General features: G+C 38.9%; 1 protein-coding gene across 4 annotated transcripts in view; it reads right to left on the bottom strand.

Moving 5' to 3' along the window:
* The window catches only part of PTPRG (protein tyrosine phosphatase receptor type G), a 698,663-nt gene that overhangs the window by 206,418 nt on the left and 474,217 nt on the right, over positions 1–18,028 (bottom strand). For all 4 annotated transcript variants that reach the window (XM_058288185.2, XM_058288182.1, XM_058288184.2 and 1 more), the window contains exon 5: positions 10,331–10,426. In XM_058288185.2, coding sequence (XP_058144168.1) covers positions 10,331–10,426 — 96 coding nt within the window. The remainder of the gene's footprint in view (positions 1–10,330; positions 10,427–18,028) is intronic.

The following is an 18,028-nucleotide window of genomic DNA, read 5'->3' as shown; positions in this document are numbered from 1 at the left end:
AACTCGAGCCTGGCTGCCACCTTTAGAGTATCTAAAAATAGAAATAATTCACTGAACCCTCATTAGAATGGCGTTCAAGGGTGCCGAACTACCACGGAAAACAATGTCTGCAGAGAGTCGAGTAAGTTCTCAGTAATTCAGATTGAGAAGCCTTTGACACTAATTTATCTAAGAGCCAGGCCTGGGCATTGTTTCAGAGATAAATAATTTTATTTCATTATAAGTGGTACAAACCAATTACTGGTACTGTGATTTCAGGAGTACTCTTCAGCAAACCCATTTATGCGAACATGAAAGAGTTCTCTGTAAGAACCACAGGACTGATAGTAAGTGAATCCTTTATAAAATGGGTTGGTGATGCCAGTTCATACCAATAGAGGAAGCATTTCCCCCATTCCTCTGTGATTTTATCTGTAAAACTGAGGTGCCTGGCTACTGCTTTCTTGAAATGAAAAGTCAGTCCTGGCTTACCTCAACTTTGAACAAACCCAAATTCCAAATCGGCATGATTTAAATTAGCTCTATCATTTTATGTTCAGCAGCCTAGGAATCCCATCCCCTACCCCCCCCCCCCAAATTATGTAACATGTATTTATGTTCAGAGAACACGAAGAGCTACGAAAAATAGATTCTGATGTAAAAATGTGTTCAGGCAAGTCATTGCAGAGGAATGTTTCAGACCTCCAAGGAAACACAAAACAGGATTCAATGCTAGGAATTTTCTCAAAAGACAGCTATGCTGTCATAGGAAAGAAATATGTGAACTCCAAGTACTCTGCCTATTACTGTATCACATGTAGATGCTTACCTGTTGCAAGTTAAAAAGCAAGGGAATAAAATATTTCTATTATGGAAGTTTTCTAAATAGTCTCTGCCTCCTGATCCCTCACAAACCACAGGAGTGTGTTCCTCAAAAATACCATAACAGTGTTAACAAGATCAAAGCTTACAGAAATCAGGGGATATTGGGAAGATCATAAAATGTGTCCTAAAACACATGAAAGTAAGTTTCTTCCTAGTTTGTTAATAAATCAAGTAGACAGTTAAATGGATTTTCACCAAATGTGAAATATCTGAACAAACTGGTCTATCTTAAAATAGAGCCGACGCGGTATACACGGCATCTACTTTGGGAGTGTAGATTTTGGAGGTACTCCAGAGGTTGGCAGGCATCATCCAGAACAAACTGAGGGGAAAGGAAGCCCCGGGCTTCAGATGGCTAGAGACATATAAGACTTATTAAAATGCTGTGGACAGAGAGAAAAACAAAACAAAACCATGTCAATGTAAACCCTCAACACAAAATCAAAAGAGGACTGTAAGCTACTTCTAGTTTGGGGAATTCTATGTAGCAGTGCCACAGCGTGAGTAGCATCGGGGATTAATATAGTTAGAGATGATTAATAATTCTCTGGGGAACGCCTAGATGGCCAGATAGTACAAAGATTTCAAAAGGTAAAATAACAAACCTCTGAAATCGACAAGCACAAACAGCTTCAAAATCCTGCCCTGGGAAGATACTTCCACAATGCCATGGGAACAGTGTAGTGCTGTGATTTTCTGAGACAGATAAGCTTCACAAGGAGTTTCACTGATCTCTGAATATTTCAAACCAGTTTTCCCTCATTTTGAATTCAAAGGAGTTAGTACATGCTCTTACCTTTGTTTACTTATGTCTAAAAGGGTATTTTTTTTCTTTTTTTTAGATTATTTATTTATCCCCCCACCTTGAGGCTTGTTTTTTTGCTATCTGTTCTCTGTGTTCATTCACTGTGCATTTTTTCTGTGTCTGCTTGTCTCCTCTTGTTGCGTCAGCTCGCTGCATCAGCTCTCTGTGATGCACAGGCCGTCAGCTCTCCACAGCGCATGGGCTATCAGCTCTCCACAGTGTGGGGGCGAGCCTGACTTCACAAGGAGGCCCCAGGACACAAACCCAGGGCCTCACAGGAGCCCAACTGATTGAGCCACAGCCGCTTCCCATAAAAGGGTATTTTATAAATTGGTCTTTTTAAAAAATATTTGTTTTTATTTATTTTTCTCCCCTTCCCCCCTCTCCCCAGTTGTCTGCTCTCTGTGTCTATTTGCTGTGTGTCTTCTGTGACCACTTCTATCCTTATCAGTGGCACCGGGAATCTGTGTTTCTTTTTGTTGCGTCATCTTGCTGTGTCAGCTCTCCGTGTGTGCAGCACCATTCCTGGGCAAACTGCACTTTCTTTCACGCTGGGCGGCCCTCCGTACGGGGCTCATTCCTTGTGCATGGGGTGTCCCCAGCGTGGCAGGGCACTTCTTGCGCGCATCAGCACTGAGCATGGGCCAGCTCCACATGGGTTGAGGAGGCCCAGGGTTTGAACTGTGGACCTCCCGAATGTGGTAGGCGGACACCCTATCCATTGGGCCAAGTCCGCTTCCCTATAAATTGGTCTTGATTTTGGAAATCATGGCAGCGTCTGGGAACAAACACCCGTGTGAGCTCTTTAATTTAAGGAAGTCAAAGTGGACCTGAATACCAAGAAACGGGTGAGATTTAAAGACCTTGGCATGTAAATCTTTTATGTCTTATCTTGGAATCCCAACAGACCAAACCATGGTTGGTCAGGGACTACTGGGCTTCTGAAGCCTGGGATAATCAGTTATTTCTATGGCCATCAGCCCACAGGAAAACCCAGACAGCCTTGACTGCCCTCATCGACTGAAATGTAACACTCTGGTGTCTTCAATCATTTAGCTGATAACCATACAGCAGGGCTCCTCAGCCTTGGACTGACAGTGAGCCAGATAACGCTTTGTTGTTGGGGGCTGCCCAACGCACTGTAGGATGGTTAATGGCATCCGGCATCTGTTAGGTGCCAGCAGCGCCTCCTTCCCACCCCCAGTTGAGAGAATCAAAATGTCTCCACACTTAGCTATATGTTCCCTAGGGGACAAAGTCACCCTTGCTCCACATTGATCACACTGCTATAAAAAAATAAATGACTGCTCGAATCTTTGCCCAATTCACTCACACTCTCCTTATGTATTTCACACCACTCCTTCAATATTCTTTATGGCTTTTTAATAAAAGGGAGGAAAGTGAACACAACTACTGCCATCAAATTTAAAAACTAACAACAGTCACAGAGCCCAAGATAATTTAGAATAGGATCAAAGGTTCTAACTATGGGCAGAAAAGAGCAAAAACACAAGAACACAATCATAAGTTACATTACAATAACTTTTCAGCACCTGCAAAATTAAGAGGTGCCCTCGAGCACTTATAAATAGGATAACAACAGGAGCGAATGATGTCCACTTCTTCCTTTACTCTCTGCAGCCAAAAAACCCAGCTTTTTGATTCGGTTCTCCAATAAGTGCACAGACCCTGGAGATATACTATTACTCTTGAAATACTGGTTCCATCATTTATTGACATGTATAATCTTGGGTAATTTATGGTGAAAAAAGCTTCATACCTCAGCTTCCACATCCGTAAAATGGAAGTAATGAAAACAGCTAACTCAAGAGAGTCCCATGAGAAGAGTAAAACACCAAAATGAGAAGTGGGCACTGTCATTAGCATTTCACATGGATCAACCCTCTATCAGTATTGGTGTCTATTAGCAGTTTCTGTGTTCCATTTAGAAACATCTTTCAACTAGTTTATTGGGGGGGGGGGGGGGGTGCAGCTGGAATGAGGGAAACTGCCACTTACTTATTCCTTTAGGATGTAATGCTTTATGTATGGAACCCTCCCAAGAGGCCTTATCAGCTAAGGCATCCTACTAGATCACACTCCAGAGAAAGCAAAGCCAGGAAAAACAAGACAGCTGGATTGGGAGGCATGAAACTTGAATTCTTGGTTTGGTAGATTCCCAAGGTCCATGGGACCATGGTCAGTCACCTAACCTCTCAGAGGTGACCTTATCTGTCATTTAGGGGTATCATGAAGCATTCCTTGTATCCTCTCTGAGATTCTGGCAATCAGGTTCTAAGATTTACATTAGAACTAATGGTCAAAACAGTTCTAAACTATCGTTCAGTGATGTATAGAAGCAAAGGACTTGGTAACCGTCCTTGAAGTGCAATGATTTAATTAAAAAAGATTTTCACATGGTCACATTCAAAGAACTCAAAGCTGCTTAATTATATAATGCTTTGCCAATAATTAATAGTCCCCTGTAATGTCCACTAAGAGGAAATTTGAATTACAGGCCATCTGCAGACAGAAGCCGTACTGAAAGCACATGATAGGTCGTTAATTCAATGCTGTACATCCACCAATCTATTCCAAAATTGCAATGAACATTAAGAATGACTCTGGCCTTCACTTAATGGTAAGTCCTATCAAATCAATTAGCTGTTAGAATAGTTTTAATTGGAACATATGTATTTTAATTTGTGTGTGTGTATAAAAAAAGTCTTCTTAATCAACCCAAAACATTCTGAAATTGCATTTCTAGGTAATGTAGTGAAAGAATTGAACTTATAACTGGATAAAACCAAGGATGTGGAAAAAATGAGAAGGATAATATTCAAACAGCAGCAACTGGAAAGGAATAAATTAATAATCATATTAGTTTACTGCAAATATCCTGAAAAACTGTCTAAAATGGAATTTTTAAACAATCCCCTGCCATTCCCCAACACACACTTACATGTTCTTAGAGATAAACATTGCTATTGGTGTTTATATGGGTTTTTGGTGTGTGTAAGGGTTTAGGTAGATGGGTAAATTTACCAATCTCTTTCTAATTTCTTCCATTTTTTCCCTTTTATGGAGTACTTCTAGTTTCACTTTTCCACCAAAAAAATCAAAAGCACACACAAAAAATAGATCTATAGAAGTCATAGAAAATTTATTTTTCATTAACAAAACAAAACAACACACCCCGAAAATTATAGACTCCTCAGGGACAGTTAACAAAATAAAAAAATCAGTTTAGGTCGCTTTGAACGAAAGGGATAATTTATGCTTTCATAGTGGTGTTTTGCTTTATAGACAAAGGGAAGGAAGAAGAAAAATGGTGAAAAGAGAGTCCAATTCTGAAACCCAGAACTAGGAACTTCATTTTCATTTTATACTTCAAGTGAAACATTTATTATTTTGAAATTATACACAAAATATAATTTTTGGATTTTCTCTTCATATAGTATCTGCCTGACCTGATCCATCCTCCTTTACCTCCCAATGACAAATGATGCTACTCTTGAAGAAAGAATTCAAACACCATCTATTTTCAAAATTTACTCTTGCCCCACTGCTTTCAGGGCAGGATACAATTCTGAGGATACGCTTGCAATTTTCATGGTGCATGGCCTAGAGAAGTTGCTTAATAAATATTGTAGAATGAAAAATTGTTAGCAAATGAATGCATGAATGAATAAAATCATTTCCTTTCGTTCACTTCGAGTGTCTAATGGAGAAAAAGGAAGAAAGAGGAAGAAAAGCACAGACATGCAATCAACTGCAGGAGTGGGAAAAAAAAGGGCAAAGAAACACACATAGATACCTAGAGTGAACTGAAATACAAAACCTAACCCATCTGCTAACGCAGAGTGACCCTATGAGGTTAATCTAAGAAAGAGACTGAGGCAAGCCAGAAAGCAAAAAGGCAAAAATAACACAAACAACCTTCTCCATCCACCATGTACTGAGATAAAAGCATTTTGTTGGGAAAAAGTATAATACACTCAGAGACACAGATATCCAGGTATTCCTGGCACTAGAACACATCTTTAAAGCCTGTGAATATACTATTACTTAAAGATTTTTAAAAAAATTTATTTCTTCAGATTTTAATCTTTTTAAAGATTTATTTATTTCTACCCCACCCCCCTCGTCGTTTTGCGCTTGCAGTCTGCTCTCTGTGTCTGTTCATTGTGGGCTCATCTTCTTTTTAGGAGGCACTAGCAACCGAAGTGGGGACCTCTCATGTGGGAGGGAGGCACCCGATGGCTTGAGCCACCTCTATGCCAGCCACCTCTATGCCGGCTTGTTCTGTCACTCATTGTGTTTCCTTGTGATTATTCTTCATTGCATCATTTCATTGCGTCAGCTAACCAGTGAGCCTATCATGTCAACTCACTGTCTTGCTCATCTTTTTTAGAAGGCACTGGGAACAGAACCCAGGACTTCCCATGTGGTAGGCGGGCACCCAACTGCTTGAACCATATCCACTTCCCTACTTTTAAGATTTTTTTTTTTAAAGATTTATTTATTTTTATTTAATTCCTCCCCTTCCCCTGGTTGTCTGTTCTCTGTGTCTATTTGCTACATCTTGTTGTCTTGTTTCTTTGTCCGCTTCTGTTGTCATTAGCGGCACGGGAAGTGTGGGTGGCCCCATTCCTGGGCAGGCTACACTTTCTTTCACGCTGGGAGGCTCTCCTTACGGATGCACTCCTTGCGCGTGGGGCTCCCCTACGCGGGGGACACCCCTGCGTGGCGCGGCACTCCTTGCATGCATCAGCACTGCGTATGGGCCAGCTCCACACGGGTCAAGGAGGCCCAGGGTTTGAACCGCGGACCTCCCATGTTGTAGACGGACGCCCTAACCACTGGGCCAAGTCCGTTTCCCACTTTTAAGATTTTTAAAGCCTGGTTGCTTTTTCACATCTACAAGTGTAAACAGAGATACTTCCTTTTGAGGGCATTTTAGACCCAGTGGAGCACTAGGTCAGAGAGTTACCATCCTCAATCAATCAGCAGACTCACACCCTTCATGTTCAATGTTATTTTTTTCCTCCTGCAAAACTGTGTGAAAATTACTGGACCTATGTCAAGAGTCTCACATTTCTGATATACCTATCTTCTTTTTTAGGTGAACCTTTCATAGCCACCTAGACATATGCTTTACCAGAAACAAATCCCGAATGGTATGGTAGGATCCTGAAAAGTTTCCTTTAGCTTAATCCTTTAGAACATATTTACTAAGCATCAATTAAGGGCAAGGAACTGAGATGAAGGCTAGAGAGAAGGAAAAGTGGGTGTGTGGATGGGATACAAAAAGAAGAAGAATAAGACATGGACTGCAGACTCAAAGAGTTTATATTCTACAATTCTTAGGTCCTCCTACTCATAGTGTCTGTTTCTACACTCCTTAGCTGACAGGCTATCAGTATGTCTCCTTCCAACGAAAAAAGAGAGCCCAAATACATTTCCACTGAATTCAGTTAAGTATTTGCACAACCCAGCTATTGTGTTAGCCACTTGCAAGAGATGAATAAGTCACTATTACAATTATTCAAAGATCTCACAGTATAAAGGCAGAAGCAAGCAAGTAAAGTAACAGCTTTTAAGACAAGATGGAATGCTAAGAGTCACAGGAGTTTATACGAAGGACAAATCACATCTACCTTTGGTGAGGGGTGGGGGTCGGGGTAGGTGAAATGCAGGGAATGGAGAAAAAGGTTTCCTAGCCAGCCCTGGATGGATGAGTCATCAAGAACTCCTTCTGCCTTCTCAATGTCTATAAATAATCCCAGGTGCTGCCATTTCATTTAATTACTAAGTCTCTCCAGATGGAGAAAAATAATTAAGCAGTCTGTAGCACAGACATGATATAAAGAATGGGTTAGTAACTTGTGAAACATTTGAGTTTTGAAGTTTCCTTTCAATGATGAAATAAGGGCAGAAATGAAAGGGGACCAAATGAGTGAACTACAGACCTTAGGGAAAACCAAATGGCTGTTGTCATATTATGGAAAGAAATTTAAAGATGAAAAAAAAATATTGGTACAAAGAGGCTCAAGTCACAGAAGAGAAGAATGGTACATGCCATATGGGTTGAACAAATTCTAGCAGTGAGCCACAGCAGGGCCACCTGTAGGCGACCTCTCCTCTAGGCCCGTGTGGGGTTCCTTCTCGATCAAGTGCCCTCTGACGGTGCTTGTTTTGGTGCTTTGGGAACATTAGGAACTTCACCAGAGCCGATGGCCTAGAAGACGCAAGTGCCCAAATTACTCAGAACGAAAGGTACATGAGTGTAAGAAAATTATACAAGTGTATGAAATAAGTCAGCAGCAAGGGTACCAATATCTAAAGCCAAACTGAGCCTTCCCTGGGTGTGTGCTTCTGGGCCATTCGTATCGTGGCACTCCAGGTAGAGGACATGCGGGTTTATGAGCACCAAACCAGAGCCCAGCCTCTTTACAAATGGAGGAGTTTCTTTCCTCACCTCTTTCTAGCCATTATCACGATTGTGACAATGAGGTCCTGATGTGCAGAAGCCAATTATGCTTTCTTAAAAAAAAAATTATGCTATTTTTTATGTAGCTAGTACCACTCCTGGCATAGAATCAGTGCTGAATAGATGATAACTACTTCTTGAATACCAAAATGGGAGATGTCAGGTTTGAATTTGGAAATTTACTACACACATATATATACCAAAATTTCTTTGTCTATTTTGGGGAGAAATTCCAAACTCCCAAATATTTCATTCTTAAAGAGAGATTCAAAACACTAACTAGACTGCCAAATTGAAAAAAACAACCGATTTATACGTTTTTCTCTCCATTGCATGACATAGCGTGAACCCAAACGTATAAATGTATAGTGTGAACTTATAAGGAAAACAGAGGAAGCAGCTCAACACAGCTGCTAACGAAACAAAACTGTTCTATTTTATATTATCTACCCTCTATTTTGTGTCTATAGGATAGCAAGCTAACCTTTAGAGAAGGACTTAACAGATGAAAATACATGTTAAATTTCTTTGTGTACTTAAAAACAATACCTAGATTTTACATTGAGGTTTCTGCTGGTATGCACACCAATGCAACTTGCCTGTCTGAGGTGCTAATTGGTCTTATATTAAATAAGATTTTATAGAGCTGGGAAAATAGAAAGTAGACAGCTGTGAACTGGTCCTTCCAGTATGCATAAATACAGTTTTACACTTTATTGCTCTATAAGAGAGGTGCCCTCTAAAGTAGGACCTGGTTGGGCTGGGGAAGGGCATGACAGAAGAGGAGGCAAGGGTAGATTTGAGTGTTGGGCTACAGGACACAGACTCTACTACATGAAAAGCAGCATGCCAAGAGGACAAGGATAGAAAAAGGTAAGTGGGAGCTTTGAAGAGTGGTTTAAGTAACCCCAGGGTTGCTAAAGGCAAACCAATCATAGTTTAGCAACAGAAGGGTCCAGATAGACCCCAAGTGGTAAACCAGCAAACAAGCTGGTCAGAATCCAGGGACGTGATTTCATGGCCTGCCACTAGGGGTGACCCAAAGTTCAAAAACCAACGCTACAACCAATGCTGGTGATCTTACTGTTTTTAACATGTGAGCACAATATTTGGCTTTTCAAATGTTCACATATAACCTCCCATTTGTGCCTCTATCCTGGAGAAGGAAGAAGAAGGCAGGGGGGGGGCACTGGGAAGAAGGGAAAGCAATGGAGAGAACTGTGAATTACAAGTCACCACTACAAAGGGCAGCAAAATTACCATACCCAGACAAGGCTGGCTTCATCTTAAAGACAGAGGCTTGCCTGCAAAGGCAGATGTTAAACACCTATGCTGGAGAAGGTTCTGACATCCTTAAATATCCCTTTGAGTTGTCAGACAAACATAATCTTCCACTACGACCGACCGCACTAGGGTAAAGGGAACACCTCTATGCAAAGTTAAGGCTGAAAGACAAGTGTTTCACCTCCTGCTAGGGCTACCTTCACACCACAAGCACCAGGCCTCCTTGAGGTTACTTGGGGTAAGGTACTCAGTGATCAACACTACTTTAATTTGACTTATTAAATAGTCTGGACAGTATTCCCCACGGAAAGAGGCAAGGACTGGCTCTACGCGCTATGAACGATTCATTGTATAAACACATTAAGAGAGAAAATGAAAGGATGGGAGTTTATAAAATGCACTGACTTGGAAATGGTCTCAATAAAAACTTTAGTTACCATGGGGATTTTTGGGAGGGGAAGAAAAGAGGTCTCTTTAGAAGTGACTGATGCTATTTATTAATCTACTTGCAAATAATGTCAAATTTTGAAGTTGCTCCAAAGAAAACCACCTTTTTTTTTTTACATCAGCCTCTTAATATGCTAAAGGAACTTGTTCAAAATGCTTCAGCAGTGAAGTAACTTAGATGACAAATGTGTTCTTCAATCTGTGCACCAGTCAAGTAGCAATAAAGTCAGAATAATTCATGCAAAAACTTTCATTATGTTTCTAAACATACTTATTTACATTTTAAATCACACACTAGACAATATGAAATATCTTTCATTTAGACAGGTGTGAACAAGAAAACAGATGTATTCATTAAACATGGAACAATTCGGAGAATTAAAAAAAAATACTCAGAGAACTCTCTGGTTGAAGTACTTCAGCCACCGTTAACTTACTTGAAAAAATATGGCCATGGCTCCGATTACTCTGTTTTCAGAAATTGCGGTTTGAAAGCTGTCAAAGTCATCTGGATTGTAAAAGAAAATCTGCATCTGTAAAAGAAACAATTAAAAATGTATTAGAGAAATTTCCAAACCTATGCAGAAGTTGAGAGTAGTACAATGAACTCAGATTCCCCATTATTAAGATTCTGCCCAAAGTATTCATTTTTCTGTAAGTTTTGTTGGTGGAAGTATTTTCAAACCCCAGACATCTTGTCAATTTATCCTAACATATTTCAGTATGCCTCACTAAGACACACATGTCCTCACATAGCCATAATGTCACCATGCCACCAAAAATAAATAAGACCAAGTCTCACCCATTACACAATACTGAGGTCATGGTGAAACTTCCCTAATAAAAGGCAAACATTTACACCTTAATTAGAAACTAAGTCTGAGAGATTCAGGCCACATGTTAAAATTACACAAGCTTAAATGGGCATATCTTTACAAACACCTCCCACACGAATGATGAGAATTTGAAGGGATCTCTCAGGAGCATTGAGAAGTAGCCCAAATGGCATAGTTTAGTGACTCCACAGGGAAATAAACTAGCAATGGTAAGAATAATGCTTCACATTTCACTGAAAATATAACAAGTTATCACATACATTATTTCACTTAATCCTGTGAAGATAGGGCAGAAACCACTATACTCAGTTACAGATGAGGAAATGGTGCTCCAGAAAATTGCTGCTAACTTGTTTAATAGCCAACATCAGGGAGGGTCTAAAATCCAGGTGGCTTTTGTCCCAGCCTTAAATATCTCTCTTGTATTTGGCTAGGGCTTCTTAGTCAAAAAACAGAAGACGATACATCAACTTAAAATCAATAAATAATTTTAATGCATGAACCCTCCTGGATATCAGGGAGCATCAGGGAGCTAAGTATAGAATTGCTGTGTGACCTGGCAATCCCACTACTAGTATATACCCAGAAATGAAACCAGGCACGCAGGGACGCAACAGACATTTGCAAACCAATGTTCATAGCAGCATTATTCACAATTGCCAAAAGATGGAAGCAACTTAAGTGTCCATCAACTGATGAAAGGATAAACAAAATGTGGGTTATCTACACAATGGAATATTATTCAGCTGAAAGAAGGAATGAAGTCCTGATGCATGCCACAAGATGGATGAAGTAGGAGGACATTATGTTGGGTGAAAAAAGCCAGGTACAAAAGGACAAATATTGTATGATTTCACTAATATTAACTAAATATAATAAGCAAACTTATAGGGTTAGAATCTAGAACACAGGTCACTAGGGAATAGAACAGGGATAGAGAGGGGGAGCTGATGCTTAATTTGTGCAGAATTTCTAATTAGGTTTATTTTAAGTGTTTGGAAATGTAGAGTGTGATGGTAGCACATTATTGTGAGTGTAATTAACAGCGCTGAATTGTGTGTGTGAACACTGTTGAATCGGGAAATTTTAGTAGGTGCATGTTACTAGGAGGAAAGCTGAGGATAAAACATGGGACTGTATAACATAGTGAACCCTGTGGTAGTCAAGGACTGCAGTGATTATGCAAATAGAAGAATGTTTCTGTCATGACAATGGAATATTTTAATATTCTTTCATCAATTGAAACAAAGGTACCACACCAATGCAAAGTGTCAAAAATAGAGGAGTATACGGGAATGTTGTATTTTTCACATGACTTTTATATAAACCTATGTCTCTTAGTTTTAAATTACAGTAATTAAAAAAACAGAATACCTATGCTAAGTGAAAGAAACCAGACACAAAGAACTTTAAATAGTATGAATGAATTTGCATAAAATGTAAATATAAATAAATCTATAGAGACAGAATTTAATTAGTGGTTATGTAGGGTTGGGGAAGGATAGAGATATTGAAAGATGACTGCTAAGGGATATGGGTTTTTTCTTTCTGGAATAATGACAATGTTCTAAAATTAATTATGGTGATGAATTAATAACTGCGATTATACTAAAAGCCATATATTGTATACCTTGGATGGACTGTATGGTATGTAAATATATCTCAAAAAAGCTGCTTTTAAAAAAATGAACCACAGAGTGTTTCCAAGAGACTTACACAGGTGATAGGAATAAAGGATCTGGGTTCCTATTCCAGCTTCCTCCTTTACTTTCCTGTGAGACCTCAGACAAGCTATTATCTGAGCATCAGCTTCTTCATGTAAAAAATCATGTATTTACACTTGTTAGGGCAGTTGTAGGGATCAAACAAGTCAGTGTAATATTATATAGCATGTAGCACCATGCCTAGATAGACCTCAGTCATTGCTCAAAAAATCTCCACCTCCATCATCATCATCGTATTTTAAGGTTAACATTTGGCAGCCATCTTAAAATTTCTAGTTAAGAATGTGGTTCTGCTCAATCTTCTATAATGACTCTACTCCTTACAGAAAATTAAACCCCCTGTATCGTAAGATCTCTCCCATGACCTCTATTTTTCCAGTTTTCTAAATGACATGATGCTATTTCTGCTTTCAAATAAATGTCCAATGGACAAAGCTAAGTCAGAACGACTGAGAGGTATGGGTCAAAGGTTAACAGAATCATGCTGACTGAATTAAGCAACATGGTAAGAATAAAGTGGGATTTCCACTCTGGAGGGTAAAATAAGAAAGTCTAAATCAGGATACTTTCTAGGTACCGAAGAGGGTGGAGTTAGAAAGGCGGGACAGAAGAAAGGTTTTCCTTTCTTCAAAAGACTTCCTTTTCTTAGTTCTGTGAGTTCCCACCGATTCTGGCAGTTTCTTACAGATGTGCTGCCTTTAGCTTTGGACAGCTTTGGACACCGTGAATTTATACTGCGAAAAATCCACTGAATGAAGTTCAGATTGAAGCAGTTTAATGCCGGGTGAATTGCTTTGGGTACAATACTACTAAGCCAAGAAAGAAACTTCACACAAGTATATTCAGAAAATTACACTTCACTTTCCTTTTAAAGCTCAGGCTCTCAAATGAAGTAGTTGCATAGAAGACTTTCTTATACTTCAGCCAAGAAGATGGCATTGTTTAATGCATCCCATGAATAGTGTGTGATACAAAATACTTTAAGACTTCTTCAAGGGCATTTTCATTTCCAACGGGCTATGGAAATGCATTTTTAGAAAATGTCTTTGAGTCATGGCTCCACCCATCTGAATAATAAAACGTCTCATAAAGAGAAGGGTAGCATAGGTCTGAAATGCCAATTTTCTTGCTATTTCCCCAAGTTGCAGTTCCCCGAATTATGTTAACTTTTGATGCTACCTTAAATATGAGTGTAAATAAATGGATGGGGTTCTGCTGACTGAACTGGATTTTGTCGTTGCTGAGACAAATTTTGGGCAGGGGCTAGAAACCTACTTTCCAAAAATGTCTCTGGCAGGAGTTTGGGTTGGCTACCAAATATCTCGTGTATCCCATCAATTTTCTATATCGTCTCCCAAGAACCATGCTCCCTTCAACATTCCCCAATGTGTGCGTTTTCTAACAATGTGAATCTAAGTGATGCTTACTGCATAGCAAGTGCCTCTTAAAACTCAGTGCACATACGTCCTAGAAAGGCTCTGGAAAATCGGGCAATAAAGAGATCTATTAACTGTGCCATAGATTCCTTATCCAGTTTCACCAATGCTATACCATTTGTACTCTCTTACTCTCCATGTACATACACACACATTATTTTTGCAGAATCATTTGGGAGTAAGTGGGTGCCAATATGCCCCTTTTGCCACTAAATACCTCAGATGTAATCTCTAAGAACAAAGACATTCATTCTCTTACATAATCTTAGCGCAATTATTAAAAACTAGCAAATTTTACATCATACGTTTCTATTATCTAATCTACAGTCCATTTTCAAATTTTGGCAAATGCCCAAATTACAGTCAACTACAGGTAATTTTTTTGGTTCCCAGTCCAGGATTCAATTTCAGATCAAACTTCATATTGTCATGTCTATTTATAGTGTCCCCCCATCTCACATTTCATCTGGAACAGTTCCTTAGCCTTTCTTTGTCTTTCTTTACTTTGACATTTTGAAGTGGAAAAGCTGTTATTTTGTAGAACTGGAGTCTTTTTGATGGTTCCTTATGATTAGATTCCAGTAACACATTTTGGGCAGGATTGCCATGGCAGTAATATTTTATCTTCTTAGTGCATACTAAGAGGAAACACATTATAAGGGTTTATCACAATTTTGGGGATCTTTATCTCGAGAACTTGGCTGGATTACTCCACTGTAAGGTTATTAATTTTCCTGCTGTAATTAAGAAATATTTTAATTATACTTATGCATTTAAATGTACACAAAATATTTCTATTGTATTACATATAATTATATAAATATCCTGTTCCTCATTCAACTCACACCCTAAACTAGCGTTATTATCTACTGATGATTTTTTAACCATCCTTTCTATATTTATTAATGACTTTCTAGTGTAAGGAGAAGCCTTCTATTACCCATAGTTCATTCATCCACTCATTCAAAAAAATCATTCATTCATCTCCAGATGAACTCAGGGATTTTTTTTACTTTATTCAATGAGTTATAATTCATTACAATTATTATTTATCTTGAGGCTCAAATTGTCCCAGATTTGCCCAGAGAGATGTTTTAAAAGGATACCTCTGCCATTCTGACATGGATCTTTTTTTTTTTTTTTAATTATTATCTGGCACACCAAGATACCCTAAGCTCATTTTGTATTTTCTCTGCCTCAGCCCTAGATTTGGCCATTTCTCCAGGGAGAAATGGCTCCTTTTGGTGGGGGCTGGTATTTAAATATCAGTTTTTAACTTGAACTCAGTATTTCCCAAATATATCTGAGAATAGAACACTGGCTCTACAAGAAAACTGTACAGCTGGAGCGTCAGCTATTTCAACCAGGACCTTCTCTCCAAGGGAAGAAAAGTTGTACCACCATTGAACAAATGAATGTCCCCCTGCCACACAGACTGCTGTGAGGCATGTAAGTCTCTTTAACCACAGAAACAAACTGTATTAAGCCCACCTAAAAAGCCACTGGTAGACTGTGTACACTGGGCACATCGATGGGACCAGTTCTGCCCAAGCTTTCAAAGTTATGAGCGGGAATCACAAGCTGGATGGATCATTCATCTCTACCTTGTGGAATGGCTGAACTGGGAAAACCTCCAAGCATTTTTCTAGCCAGATCAAGGTGATGGATAACCTAGAGTATCACATGGCTCACCTGCCATTGTGAGAGTATAATTTTACAGGGGAAAAATAAATCACATTAAAAGTCTCATCACTGACCGGGAAGCATGGTCTAAATAGATATGGGAAATGCCCGAATTAACGACAACTCCACTAAGTAATGGGAGGAAGATAAAATGGCCACTGTGAGTATGCGGCTGACAGGTGTCAAGGTTTTCGTGGTGTAGAGTAGTGGTGAAATGCTTGCAGAGTCACAACAAAATGCCCACTTAGCTTCCCCTTTCTCCTGACTTGTGTCATATTTTCCTTATATTTAAAATAACTGCAGTTGTAATTTGATTTAAAATATATTTATATGCCTGATCTTCTATCTGCATCACTCTCCGTTAAGTTGAATGAATAGAAAGCAACAAATCTGCTAGAGCTCATAAAAGAAACTCCTCTAGTACTACTAATGTTATTTTCAAACATTTCCTGAGTGCCTACTGTATGTCAGGTACTGTGCTACCATTCACTACTATAGTCAAAAAACCAAGGATGTGAGAGATGAAGTAATTGTCCAATATTTACAGAGCTTTAAGGAAGGGCAGTGGGGTTGGGCTAGAAAGTTATTCTTTCCAGTCCCAGGGTTTAAGCTCTTAAGCACCCTACTTCCTTCCAATTGTCTGCGAATATCTGCTTAATGCCTAGTCTGTGTAAGGTAGTGACAGCTGAGACACAGTTTGTGCTCAGGAAGAACTGAAATGTCATTAATGGGACCAGATTAACATTTTTTAATGCCATAGTTGAATGTAAGTAGATGACAAAAGAGTGTAAGGCAATGAAGGGCTCTTGGTCAAAGGAGGCACATATTAAATGAATACTAAAAGAATATGGGCAAGGGGCAGCAGGACATTCTATTGAACCTGACTTTCTACATGTTAGTTTACAGTTGCGTGTTTAAATCAGCTCTAATTTCTCTGTGATGGGGATGAGAGGAAGTAAGTGGTCACAACACAAAGAGTGGGAAATCCAACAGGGCTCTTCTATGCAGATTTAGAAAACACTACATTATTTTTTCCTCTCAGAGGACTTACATTTTTTTGCATGCCCCATATACAGCACCCAAGAAAAAATAGTGATAAGGAAACAGTATGCAGAGGCTCAAAGGAAAGGCATTCTACTGAAAGAATCAGTAAACATTTCCAGGAAACTGTTTGGCACCTTCAGTAGAGTGGAAGAACACAAAGGCAAAAGCTTCAAGAAAGGAAAAAATGGAGATGAACAGAATGATTAAAAAGCCACAGGAGAATTAAAACACATAAGAGACAACAGATAACATTAATGAGGTGAAATGTATTTTTCCAATCATGACTGGCATCAACCAATTGGGCACATGGTGATGCACAACACAAAATGTCTAAGAATTTAAATAAAGGTGTAGTGGCAGCAAAGCAAAAAACAAACAAATATAGTTAATGACCTATTTGTTCTGCCTCTGAGACATGTTGTATAGGATATCAGAATTAAGGTTCTGGTATAACAGGTTCTTAACCTGATTGGGTTTTTCAATTATGATACATTAACTATTAATGAACCAGATCACACTCATTCAGTACACCATGCTCTTTGTTTTGCCATCAGATGAGCAGATCTATGCAGGCAGGAATTAAGTTCCCCTAGTTCAAGACCATATCCCTAGCACAGTACCTGCTTCATTTTAAATATTATAAATTTATTTCAGGAGTGAGTAAAATGAGCAGGGGCTCCGGCGGGCCTTGAAGGCAAGGACAAGCCAAATAATAAAGCTGAAAACACTATTATCAACTCTGTGCTATCTCTAGAAATAAATAAAGAAATGAGCATCAAGGAACAATCAGGATACTGAACAAACGAAGCAATTTAAACTACTGGGAAAAAATGCCTGGAAGGGTGCAAATATATGCCAAAAAACACTGTGAAATGGCTTAGTGATCCTATGTGTGGTTCTGCTAAACACAGATTATATTACTGTTTCTTTAATCTATAAGAAATTCAAACCATTTTCCACTTAAGGAACTCAGGCCTGAAATTTTGACACTCCAATAATAAAATAAAAGAAAATCTATTCATTGAAATTATGGAGGAAAATAATAACTACACACTACATATTACATAAAAGTATATAAGACTAACCCTCTGAGTTCAGAACTATGATATGAGTATTTTGTTTTGTATTAATGAACAGTTTTTATTCCTAGTTATTTTCCTTAAGAATCATCACTATATTTTTCTGACTACAAATGCTCAATACAAAATGAAAACAATATGCTCTTTGGTTGTTTCAGTAGGAAATGAAGAGTTCGGAAGTATCTATATGTAACCCAATATAATGAAGTCTCTCTTTTGTGGCAGAGTAGAGGTGGAGGTAGAGAAGCCATAACTCTGCATTCTCTGATTACTTCTAACAATGAATATCTACTATTACTCTAAAACAGGGATCAGCAAAATAAGGCCCATAGG

This window comes from Dasypus novemcinctus, chromosome 26, assembly GCF_030445035.2.
Source record: "Dasypus novemcinctus isolate mDasNov1 chromosome 26, mDasNov1.1.hap2, whole genome shotgun sequence".
Lineage (NCBI taxonomy): Eukaryota > Metazoa > Chordata > Mammalia > Cingulata > Dasypodidae > Dasypus > Dasypus novemcinctus.
The sequence above is the reverse complement of the archived record's forward strand: the minus strand, read 5'-3'. Positions and strand labels throughout refer to the sequence as shown.